Source organism: Hordeum vulgare, chromosome 7H (assembly GCF_904849725.1).
Source record: "Hordeum vulgare subsp. vulgare chromosome 7H, MorexV3_pseudomolecules_assembly, whole genome shotgun sequence".
Classification (NCBI taxonomy): Eukaryota; Viridiplantae; Streptophyta; class Magnoliopsida; order Poales; family Poaceae; genus Hordeum; species Hordeum vulgare.
In genome coordinates this window covers 153,462,792-153,475,993 of record NC_058524.1, presented here as the reverse complement: position 1 = coordinate 153,475,993, position 13,202 = coordinate 153,462,792, and the positions used below count along the sequence as shown (strand labels likewise).

Sequence of the window (13,202 nt, the reverse complement as noted above, 5' to 3'; positions counted from 1 at the left end):
TAGTATACCATGCTCTATTAAAGGAAATTATGTTAAAACTGCTTTATGTGACCTCGGAGCTGGTGTCAGTGTTATGTCGTTCTCTTTATATCGTAGACTTGATTTGAATAAGTTCACACCTACTGAAATCTCTCTGCAAATGGTTGATAAATCAACTGCTTTACCCATCGGTATTTGTGAGGATGTGCCTGTTGTGATTGCAAACGTTCCTATCCTAACGGACTTTGTTATTCTTCATATTCCCGAGGACGACAATTTGTCGATCGTCCTTGGTAGACACTTTTTGAATACTGCAGGGGTTGTTATTGACTGCAATAAAGGCAATGCCACTTTTCATGTTAATGGTAGTGATCATATTGTACACTTCCCGAAGAAACAACTTTAAGTCCATAGTATCAACTCCATTGAAAAAATTCCATCGTTTACTATTGGAGACTTTGAATTCCCTCTCCCTATTTTCAAGAAGAAATATGATATACTTATTGTTGGGGACATGCATATCCCAATTGAGGTAACCTAGTGTTATTCGAAAATTCTCTCGTTCCATGTCATTCGAAAAAAGTTTGTCAATGGGACTTGATCAACCTTATTGATGGATTCTTTTTTACGCGCATGAGATGGATGAATTTAGAAAGCACAACCTTCTGCACCCAACCTTTATTTTATGTTCCTTAGTTTCAATTTAGTAAAAATGCTATTATTTCTCTGTTTTTTGTTTTATCCGTGCAATAGAAAAATGACCTAGAAATAAAAGTTCTTAGAACACCCTGGAAATTTAGTATGATTTTTTCTGGAATATTTAAGAATTTTTGGCACTAAGAATACATCAAGGACTGCACTAGTGGGCCACAAGCCTACATGGTGCGGCCACCCCCCCTCGGTGCACCCCCTGGCTTGTGGGTCCCACGTGAGGCCCCTTCACTTATTCCAGTACCCATCCACTCCTTCTTCTTCCAGAAAAAATCACACCATTGCTCAAACCCGTGTTTTAGCTCATCTTGTTGCCATTTTCGATCTCCTTGCTCAAAGACCAATTTGCAAGACTATTTTAGGGGATTGGTCATCAGTATGTGACTCCTCCAATGGTCCAATTAGTTTTTGTTCTAGTGCTTTATATATTATAAAATCTTTCTGCTGTGGTGACCTTGTTCTTGAGCTAGCATGTCAAATTTGTAGGGTCCCAAGTAGTTTTGATGCATGATACAGCTTCTAGGCACTTGAGGGAATAGTTGCAATAAGTTTTGATTGAGTTTTGTTCATTTTTATGTGGAGTCACTAAAAACTTCAGATTTATTTTTTAGATAAAGAAAAGATGAGGAAATTGTTGAGAGGCTCTTCAAGCTGAGGTTTTATAGAAAATGAAAATGAGAAGCCTAGATACAATATTCCTCGCACCCCGGAAGTTCGACCATGTGAATGGCCAAGTGAGGAATTCTTGAGGGCGGCCATAATTTATGAAGATTTCTACTATCTAGCAGAAAATGCAGGCATCACCGATTTCCTCAACGATAAGTGTGACCAGTATCTCCTACTTAATAATACTTTCGTGCAAAATATTCACTTTTATCCTAGGTAGAATCCTCCCATGGTAGAATTTCATTTATATGATGTGCCTAAGTAAATGTCACTTTACGATTTTTGCAATGTTTGCAAAATACCTTTTGAGGGCAGCATCAGTGAACCACGTCCTAGAGACATGGAGGATTTTATTTCCGCAATCACTGTAGGGGAAGAGAGAGGGGTGTCAAAGGCAAGAGCGACAAGCGTACATTTTCCTGTTCTATGTTATTATTTATTATTTGCAGGGAGATGTTTAGTTGATAGTTATGAGAGTGGAAGCCTCATTGCTCCCGACCTCACTATTCCACGCCACACTTTATTTACTCATAGAACTTTTTGTCCGGGCGCTATAGTGGCCCAACGGTTGAACTTAAACTGTTCGAAGGACCCTATATTCGGAGGTATCTATGCATCTCATCTAGCTAAACACTTTGAAATACCTATTAGACTTGCCGGGGAAGAGGAAATGCTACTTCCTATAACATATCTAGACTATGATAGGATGATAGCACATAATTTTATTAAGAAAGACAATAATAATATGTTGTTATATAACTTAGTATTTAGTCAGGGTACTTGTGAGATTATTGCTTTGCCTCCTTTTTTTGTTCGATATCCATTCAGGCAGGTACACAATTATGCCCGAGGACATTTACAAATATTGGGGCCTGTCGCAACCCCCAACACCTGAGCCTGCACCAGCCCTCGAGCCGTATCAGGTTCTAGTTTTTCAGTGGGAGTTGCAGGAGCTCGCAAACCAGTGGAACTATCAGTGTCCCCCGGAGTATCCAGGAGAAGGTTATTTCCAGCCATGGCCTTAGACCAACTTAGGCCAAAAGCCTAAGCTTGAGGGAGTACGTATTTCTCACCGACATTACATTCATGTTCACACACTCATTCCAATTGTCGGTGTTCATACTTTTTCATTGTACCATCCATGGTAGTTTATTTCTTCTTTTTGTTTTCTTCTTGTGTGTTTCATTAACCTTGAGAAAAAAAATATAGTTCTCGCTTTACCTTGTAGTTTGTTTAAGTTGTAGTGTTAAAAGAAAACCCTAAAAGATTTGTTGTTCTTCTTTTTTCTTGTTGGGGGCTTTCCCGTGTAAATAGTTTTTTTCTTTGGGTCGTAAGGAGAAGACCACGATGACATGATAAGTGGCTTTCATATTCATTATCATTTATCTATCAGAGAGTCCATACTACCTTGTCTTCTCCTTTGAGTTATTGCTTGCAGATTCCAGCTTAGTCCAATGCACATGCACTCTTATTATTATTTTTCACACCGTTCGGTCGTGCAAGTGAAAGGCAGTGACGATATATGATGAAGTGACGGAGATGGAGAAAATATGGTATGAACTCGACCTATTTTGTTTTTTGTAAATATGATTAGCTCATCATTCTGGATTCGGCTCATTATGGATTGAACATGTTTGCAATGACAATTAGAGATTATAGTTACTTATGCCATGCTTAATTAGCTAGGAGTGAATAATGGTTTGTCTAGAGTGTCAACATGCATATTAAAATGGTTGTGATTTAGTATGATAGAGTGGTATCCTCCTCCGAATGGTTCGACTGGCTTGCCTTGGCACATGTTCATGCATGTAGTTGAAACAAAACCAACATAGCCTCCACGATGTTCATGTTTATGGTGATTTATATCCTACTCATGCTTGCATTCAATGTTGGTTAATCTCAAAGCATGTTTATGACTGTTGTCGCACTCTAGCTGGTCGCTTCCCAGTCTCTTGCTAGCCTCCACTTGTACTAAGCGGGAATACTGCTTGTGCATCAATTTCCATAAACTCAAAGTTGTTCCACATGAGTCCACCATACCTACCTATATGTGGTATTTACCTGTCGTCCCAAGTAAATTTGCACGTGCCATACTCTAAATCTTCAAATGAATATTCTATTTTGTATGCCCGAATCGCTCGTGTAGTGACTTGGAGCTGTCAGTATCTTCCATGCTAGGTGGGTTATTCTCAAGATATGTGTTGATTCACTATAATTCACCAGAAAGTGGCTGGTAATCGGGATGCCTAGTTCCATGCTCAAAATTAAAATCAAAATTTAGTGAAACAAAACTCCCCCAAGATTGTTATTTGTACGGACGGTACCCGTGGATTCGGCCCGCCGTGGAGTGTGATCGATTAGTGGAGGGGGAGTAAAAACTTTACTATTCTGTTTGGGAACCACCTATAATGTATCTAGCATGAAAGATATTGAGAACTCTTAGTTGTCATGCTGACAATGAAAGGATACCGCCCAAAATTTTGTTTCACCCCTGTTTTAAAATCTCGAGCTCTGGCACCTCTATAAATCAATGCTTCCCTCTGCGAAGGGCCTATGTATTTTACTTTACAGTTGACTCATCCTCTTCTTATAAAAAGGCACCAGTTAGAGAGCACACTCGTCATTTGTGTGCTTTGTTATTAATTGATATTGAGTATGAGTTTGACTGGATCTCTTTTACCACGAATTACAATGTCTAGTCAATCCTTGTTCTTCGGAGGTGCTCTGCATTTATGTTTTGCGGTCTCAGAAAGGGCTAGCGAGATACCAGTTTATCATATTGTATCATGATTGTTTTGATAAAATTGTTGTCATCCGAGACTTATTATTATTGCTCGCTAGTTGATTATGCCATTGATATAAGTAAATATGAGACCTAAATGTTATTGTGAATGTGGTTAGTCTATAATCTTAGCTGAAGATCTGAACATCAGTTAGACATATTTACGACAACAAGATCAAACAGAGTTTGTAAAAGTTTTTCTTTATCACTTTCAGTTAATCAAGTGAATTGCTTGAGGACAAGCAAAGGTTTAAGCTTGGGGGAGTTGATACGTCTCCATCCTATCTACCTTTCCAAACTCTTTTGCCCTTGTTTTGGACTCTAATTTGCATGATTTGAATGGAACTAACCCGGACTGACATTGTTTTTAGCAGAATTGCCTTCGTGTTATTTTTGTGCAGAAATAAAAGTTCTCGGATTGACCTGAAAATTTATGGAGAACATTTTTGGAATTAATAAAAAATATTGGAAAAATAATCAACCGAAGAGGGATCACCACCTGGCCACAAGCCTAAAGGGCGTGCCCCCCTAGGGCGCGCACCCTGGATTGTGGGGCCCCTGTGGCTCCTCCGACCTTGTTTCCACTCCTATATATTCCTATCCGAGGAGAAAAAATGTAGATAGAAGAGTTCATCGCGTTTTACGATACGGAGCCACCGCCACCTCCTATTCTTCCTCAGGAGGGCAGATCTGGAGTCTGATTTGGGCTCCGGAGAGGGGAAATTGACGCCGTCGTCATCACCAACCATCCTTCATCACCAATTTCATGATGCCCTCCGTCGTTCGTGAGTAATTCTGTCATAGGCTTGCTGGACGGTGATGGGTTGGATGAGATTTATAATGTAATTGAGTTAGTTTTGTAGGGTTTGATCCCTAGTATCCATTATGTTCTGAGATTGATGTTGCTATGACTTTGCTATGCTTAATGCTTGTCATTAGGGCCTGAGTGCCATGATTTCAGATCTGAACCTATTATGTTTTCATGAATATATGTTCTTGATCCTATCTTGCAAGTTATAGACACCTATTGCGAGTTATGATTTGCATCCCCCAGGGTGACAATAACTGGGATTCTTTCCAGTGATTACCGTAGTTTGAGGAGTTCATGTATTCACTAAGTGCTAATGCTTTGGTCTGGTTCTCTATTAAAAGGAGGCCTTAATATCACATAGTTTCCATTAGTACCCCGCTGCCACGGGAGGGTAGGACAAAAGATGTCATGCAAGTTCTTTTTGTTGGAAATATGCCCTACACGTAATAATAAAATAGTTTTTTTTATTATATTTCATGTTTCAAGATAATCGTTTATTATCCATGCTATAATTGTATTGGATGGAACATAAATGCATGTGTGGATATATAGACAAAACAATGTCCCGAGTGAGCCTCTAGTTGACTAGCATGTTGGTCAAGGATGGTTAAGGTTTCCTAGCCATAGACAAGTGTTGTCACTTGATGACGGGATCACATCATTAGGAGAATGATGTGATGGACAAGACCCAAACTATAAACGTAGCATATGATCGTGTCATTTTGTTGCTATTGTTTTGTGCATGTCAAGTATACATTCCTATGGCCATGAGATCATGTAACTCACTAACACCGGAGGAATGCCTTGACTGGGATTTGTCACTCCGTGTGACGGAGAGGTATCTTGGGGCCCACTCGGTAATACAACATCAGAAACAAGCCTTGCAAGAAATGTGACTAAAGAGTTAGCCACGGGATCTTGTATTACGAAACGAGTAAAGATACTTGCCGGTAACGAGATTGAAATAGGTATGACGATACCGACGATCGAATCTCGGGCAAGTAACATACCGAAGGACAAAGGGAATGGTGTACGAGATTGTGTGAATCCTTGACATAGAGGTTCAACAGATAAGATCTTCGTAGAATATGTAGGATCCAATATGGACGTCCAGGTCCTGCCATTGGATATTGACTGTAGAGTGTCTCGGTCATGTCTACATAGTTCTCGAACCCGCACGGGCTGCACACTTAAGGTTCGGTGACGTTTTCGGTATAGTTGAATTATTGATGTTGGTAACCGAATGTTGTTCTGAGTCCCGGATGAGATCCCAGACATCACTAGTGTCTCTGGAATGGTCCGGAAACGAAGATTGATATATAGGATTGTTGCATTTGCCTTCCGGAAAGATTTCGGACATTACCGGTAAAGTACCGGGAGTGACGAATGGGTTCCGGGTTTTACTGGGAGGGGCCACACACCCGGGAGAGGACCTAATAGGACCATGGGTGGCGCACCAGCCCTTAGTGGGCTGGTGAGGTGTAACGCCCCGGACACACCCGTCGGCGGTCATTACTCCTCGCGGGATCTAGACTGGCGCCACATATCAATACTAGTCTTTTCTGCGCACTTTGTCCTCACCCATGCGCACCCGGGATCAACTTCCTGGTCGGTAACCCATCCTAGAACTACTCCAACCCGAGCACGCTTAACCTAGGAGTTCTGTTCGAATGGGCTCCCAGAAAAGAAGGAATTCCTTATTGATATGAGTAGTCTATCATCTCTAATAAGCCAGGCTATCACATACACCACCATTCACAGGAACTGACGTCCTCGTCGGGCCACATGAGCGTTCCCTCTTGGCACAAACGTCTGTGCATCTAGTCCAGTACATGTACCATGTCGTGAGCCACGACGGGTCACAAACGTCATGAACAACTTGACCGCACACCTGTCCACAAACATCCGTGTAACAGCGAGGGTCGGCTCTGATACCAAACTTGTAATGCCCCAGACACACCCGCCGGCGGTCGTTACTCCTCGCGGGATCTAGACTAGCCCCACATATCAATACTAGTCTTTTCTGCGCACTTTGTCCTCACTCATGCGCACCCGGGATCAACTTCCTGGTCGGTCACCCATCCTAGAACTACTCCAAGCCGAGCACGCTTAACCTAGGAGTTCTGTTCGAATGGGCTCCCGAAAAAGAAGGAATTCCTTATTGATATAAGTAGTCTATCATCCCTAATAAGCCATGCTATCACATGAGGCCAGCCCAATAAGTCTATTTCGGCCAAGGCAAAAATAAGGAGGAAAAGGAAAAAAAGAGAAGGAAGGAGGTGGACAAGATGGGAAGGAGTTCTCCACCAAACCGAATTGGAAGAGGACTCCTCCCTCCTTGCGTCGACCGAAGCCTCCTCCTTGGTGTAAGAGGCAAGTCGCCCCTCCCCTTGGTTCCTCCTATATATAGTGGAGGTTTGAGAGGGTTTTTGCACCTCAGGCCTTTGTGCAACCCTCTCTCCCTCCACTACTTCGTGACACCTCGTAGCTAGATTGGTACGGCTCGTCGAAGCCCTGTCGGAGTAGCTTCACCATCATCACCACCATGCCGTTGTGCTGTTGGAGAATTCAGCTACCTCTTCGTCTCTCTTGCTGGATCAAGAAGGCGGAGATCCTCATCGAGCTGTATGTGTGCTGAACGCGGAGGTGTCATCCGTTCGACGCTAGATCGGGACGGATCATGGGACGCGGCGATTTGGATCGCGAAAATGTTCCACTACATCAACTCGTTTCTTAACGCTTCCTTCTTAGCGATCTACAAGGGTATGTGGATCCGATCTCCCTCCCGTAGATGGTCATCACCATGATAGGTCTTCGTGTGCGTAGGAATTTTTTTGTTTCCCATGCAACATTCCCCAACACTTTTCCATAAGCATGTATGACTATATATGAAATACATGCCTACATTATATTGATGAATTGGAGCTAGTTCTGTATCACCCTATGTTATGACTGTTGCATCATGAATGCCATCCGACATAATTATCCATCACCGATCCATTGCCTACGAGCTTTCCACATATTGATCCTTGCTAAGTTACTTTTCCGTTGCTATTGTTACAATCACTATGAAACTGCAACTCTCACGTTTGCCACTGTTACCGTTACTTTCATATTACTTTGCTACTAAATACTTTGCTGCAGATATTAAGTTTTTTAGGTGTGGTTGAATTGACAACTTAGCTGCTAATACTCGAGAATATTCTTTGGCTCCCCTTGAGTCGAATCAATAAATTTGGGTTGAATAATCTACCCTCGAAAACTGTTGCGATCCCCTATACTTATGGGTTATCAATGGCGGGGATCCGGCAGGCTCGGCGAAGGATTCAACAAGTGGCGTGGGGAGCAACTAGGGTTAGAGTTTGGGTGGAGGCGGCATAGAGGAAGGGGTCGGACGCGTGAGTGCGGGAGGAGGCGGCTAGGCTCTCTCCACAGGAGTGTCTCACCCTTGTCACTATTGGGTATTTTTTCCAAACAGGTAAATCTTAGAAATGCCCCCGACGGGCTTTGAGAATTACACGTGGTGGCATCCCAGTTTGACACTATTAATTGCTCCAACGTTTAATTTTAATCCGACGGCCATGATCTTTCACGCATGAGATCAAACGGACGACATGCGCCTAAAAATCAAGATGGACGGTCGGATGTGCCTGAGCTCTGAGAACGTCTGTAGCTTGCCTCGGTACTTATTTTTGGATAGGGACAATTACATTTGAGCCCCTAGTTGTGTCACACCCGTTTGATTTGCCCCTAGATTCAAAAAAACCTTCGTTTCTGTCCAAGCTTGTTTGCTCCACTTATGCTTTTGCCCTTTGACCCTTTGACCGTCACTTTGAAAACTTCATAACGAATTCGTACTAACTCAAAAAAGTTCAAACAAGATATCAAAATATTCAGAAAACATCACCTACATCTGAACGTCATTTACATCCATGAAAAACATGCTCAAAAGTCCACATCACAATTTGAGCTCATATGATGTTATCACAAATAGTAAAACCCAAAAAAAATTGAAAACAAATTCAAAAAATTATGATTTTTTTTAGTGGCGATTGCAAAGTTTCATCCGGGAATGAAATTTGTGGAAGTCGTGGCAAAAAAGAAACAAAATCAACACTCCAAAATGCTTTTGGTTTGGAGCATCAATTTGTTTTTTGTGCCACGACTTTCATGAATGTCATTTCCAGATGAAACTTTTCAATCACTCAACACATTTTCAATGTTTTTCATTAAAAAGATTCAGAATATTTTGAATTTGTTTTCTTTTTTTTTTGAATTTTACTATTCTTGGTGATATCATATGGACTTAAATTGAGATAGGGACTTTTCAACACTTTTGTCATGAATTTAAATAACATGCAAATATATGTAATGTTTTTCCAAACATTTTAATATCTTATTTGAATTTTTTTAGGTTAATATGCTTTCGTTATGAAGTTTTTAAAATGATGGTCAAACGGTCAAAGAACAAAAACATAAGAGGAACAAACGAGCTTGAATAGAAACGAGGGTTTTTTAAATTTAAGGGCAAATCAAACGGAATGTAATTGTCCCTTTTGGATACGCATTTGCAAAAAAATGGAGCTGGTGGCAAATGCTCCCAACCAGCACTCCCCCGCTCCGAGATCATGCACGCATGACTCACATAAACAATCCCCGAGGCGGCAAGAAATGTGCGTTCCCAGCGTGCTTCGGTTCGTTGATCCTTCACCACACCAGCCGCTAGCTAGCCGGACACGGCACTGATCACGGCATCTTCTCGCCCGCTTTTCCAGTAGACAACTACTGGCACTTTCATCGGCCCAAGTCATTTTCCAACCAGAACAGAAGCCAAAACAAACCACTATGCACACCACACACAGACACGTGGGGCATCAGCGAGAACCGGGCCCACAGGTCATCGTTGCCTTCACGCTTCCGTCCGGGACCACCACCGCCGCGCGGCGCAGGCAGCCCGTGCACGTGGGCGCCGAGGCGGTCCACCTGTCGGCGTGACGGCGCGGCGGCTTTATCTACCCGTCCCGTCCGGCCCTCACTCTGTGTGCCATCACTCCCATCGCTTCCCCTGCCTCGTCCGCCGTTCCCCGTGAGGTGATTGGCAGATTGCTTCTTCCTCCGCCGGGATCCCTCCGTCTCCATGGCCGCGATGTGGAGGGCCGCCGCGAGGCAGCTCGTCGACCGGGCGGTCGGATCCAGGGCCGCGCACGTACGTGGATGCCGTCCGCTCCTCGCCTCGTCCCCTTCTTTTTTTCGTGAAGTTTTTTTTTCGCTCGGTTTGCTTCCTGCAAGTTTCGGTTGCTGAAGAAGTGCCGCGGTTGGCTGGCGGGACTCTGAAGAATGCCGTGTTTTGATTTCTGTCTTCCCGTTCCGCAGACGTCTGCAGGCAGCAAGAAGATCGTCGGCGTGTTCTACCAGGCCGGCGAGTACGCCGACAAGAACCCCAACTTCGTCGGCTGCGTCGAGGGTGCCCTCGGCATACGCGACTGGCTCGAGTCCAAGGGGCACCACTACATTGTCACCGACGACAAGGAGGGGTTGAACAGCGGTCAGTACCCAGGATCATACCCAATTTTTCTCATGTTTTCAGTTTCCTACTATAATTTATTAGTACTCGCTCCGTTCCAAAATAAGTGACTCGTTTAGTATAAAGTTAGTACAAAGTTAAGTCACTTATTTTGGGACTGAGGGAGTATTTGTTAACGATTCTGTAAAGCAATTCATGTGCTTCTCTCTGTGAACAATTTGTGAATATATTGTACTATACATCAGATACAAATCTCAAAACGGTAAAGCGTAGTGAACTTGGCAGGACTTGTCAAAACACCTATGGAACTTGGCTGTGCAGTGTTTTACTGAACTGATATATCAATCCTGAATTATATTGGTTACTGTGTAGTCAGTAATGCTATGAGTATATCAGATAGACTACTCTGTTTTCGTTTTACTGATGACAGCTAAGAGTAATTTTCATCTGTTCCGTGTGAATTGTGAAAGGGGAGATTTGCTTCTTCTAGTTTGTATAGCAATTTCCCAAACTAACTGGAAGTATACACACCATGTCAGCTGTGCTGCAGGATCAATTCAAATGCCTATATATATTCCAATCTAGCTTATATGTTTGGACTTGTGTTAGTAAAATGAAATTAATATGATACTTATCTTCTTCGATGCTTTTATATCTCTGATTATTACTATCTGACTCTTAACGTGTGAATAAAATATTTCTGTTCTTGTCCCCAGAGCTGGAGAAGCACATTGAAGACATGCATGTCCTGATAACCACCCCATTCCACCCAGCCTATGTTACTGCAGAGAGGATCAAGAAGGCAAAGAACCTCGAGCTGCTTCTCACAGCTGGGATTGGCTCGGACCATATTGATTTGCCAGCTGCTGCTGCTGCAGGCTTGACTGTGGCAGAGGTCACTGGAAGTAACACCGTCTCTGTGGCAGAAGATGAGCTCATGCGCATCTTGATTCTGCTCAGGAACTTCTTGCCTGGCTATCAACAGGTCGTTAAAGGTGAATGGAATGTTGCAGGCATTGCCCATAGGGCTTATGATCTTGAGGGAAAGACCGTCGGAACTGTCGGGGCAGGTCGTATTGGCAGGCTCTTACTTCAGCGCCTGAAGCCCTTCAACTGCAACCTGCTCTACCATGACAGACTTCAGATCAACCCAGAGCTTGAGAAAGAAATTGGGGCGAAATTTGAAGAGGACCTGGATGCTATGCTTCCAAAGTGTGATGTCGTTGTGATCAACACACCTCTTACTGAGAAAACTAGGTTTCCATTCATCAGACTCGTTCTTTTCCATTATCTTATAATAATATACAGTTCTGTAAATTCTGTTTGGTCCTTCCTTCAGAGGCATGTTCAACAAAGAAAAGATTGCGAAGATGAAGAAAGGTGTAATCATTGTGAATAACGCTCGGGGCGCAATCATGGATACCCAGGCTGTTGCTGATGCTTGCTCCAGCGGTCACATTGCTGGTACCATCCTTTCACTCTTGCTGTTGGCCCTCGCAAAAAAAAAAAATACTCTTGCTGTTGGGGTCTATGAAATACATCGTTTTATTTGAGTCTGTCATGCCTCACATTTACCTGGGGTAATATGGTAAAATTTCGAAATCAATATAACATAATGCAGTAATGTCAAGTACTTCATTATGCCAATTTGTAGTTAACTATTTCTTAGTGTTAACAATAACAAAGGGTGATCTATGCCTCTGTGAATTCTGTTTCTTGCCATGGCACTTGTTTCTTTGATGGCTATTATTATTGTGTCCTATTTTGAATTGTGTCCAAGATTAGGATAATGATGCAGTACCTTATATTTTTGTCTTGTTTGTTTTTCCTTTTTCTACTCAATGTAACTCATTCCTGATTTTCAGGATACGGAGGTGATGTCTGGTTCCCCCAACCCGCACCCAAGGATCACCCATGGCGCTACATGCCTAATCACGCAATGACCCCTCACATCTCTGGGACTACAATTGATGCACAGGTTAGCTTCTGTGTTTTTATCTCAGTATAGGCCTTCCAGCGTATCATCATTTGCAGCACTTTGTGTTCTGATACCCAACCGTATGCTTTGAGAAATTCTAGTCACTAATCAGTTATTCTGAATGGATTCTGCATATGGTAACTTATGTTTTCCTTGACAAGTGGAGAATCAAGGAATAATCCATATCAAGAGCAATGTACATACAATTAAGACAGTAGGGCAACCTTAACCATCAGACATATGCAGCCTAGATCCGTTTACACATGTTTATCCCTTACCGCGCTTTGCTGCTGACTGAACGGCCGTGTTTCTGATGTGGATGGCAATTGCTGCAGCTGAGGTACGCGGCTGGAGTGAAGGACATGTTGGATAGGTACTTCAAGGGCGAGGAGTTCCCCGTGGAGAACTACATCGTCAAGGAAGGCGAGCTCGCCAGCCAGTACAAGTAGTAACCCAACCCCTCCGACGCTGCATGGTAACATATTTGAACTCTGAAGCGAGGCGTGAGAGAAGAAACCATTGTGTTGTTGTATGAGCGTTCTCTGAGAACGGAAATAATGGATGTCTGCCTGGGGGTGCAACCATGGCAGTGAATAAAAAGCTCTGGGACGAGGTTATCTGATTGTGCTGTGTGTACTGCTAGTTTTTTCTTTTTCTTTTGAGGGAAATATGTACTGTTAGTTTTGTGCTGGGAGCGCGAAAGTAAGTGAGCAGCGACGCACAACATTTAAGCCTTTAACGTACTTCTATC

General features: G+C 42.9%; 1 protein-coding gene across 1 annotated transcript; it reads left to right on the top strand.

Annotated features, from left to right (window-relative positions):
* The first annotated feature begins 9,981 nt into the window (after positions 1–9,981).
* LOC123407279 (formate dehydrogenase, mitochondrial) lies at positions 9,982–13,074 on the top strand. The gene is made up of 6 exons (XM_045100381.1): positions 9,982–10,155; positions 10,323–10,494; positions 11,190–11,730; positions 11,813–11,937; positions 12,339–12,451; positions 12,787–13,074. The coding sequence occupies exons 1-6, from the start codon at positions 10,087–10,089 to the stop codon at positions 12,898–12,900; spliced, it is 1,134 nt and encodes a 377-aa protein (XP_044956316.1). The 5' UTR covers positions 9,982–10,086; the 3' UTR covers positions 12,901–13,074.
* The last annotated feature ends 128 nt before the right edge of the window (positions 13,075–13,202 follow it).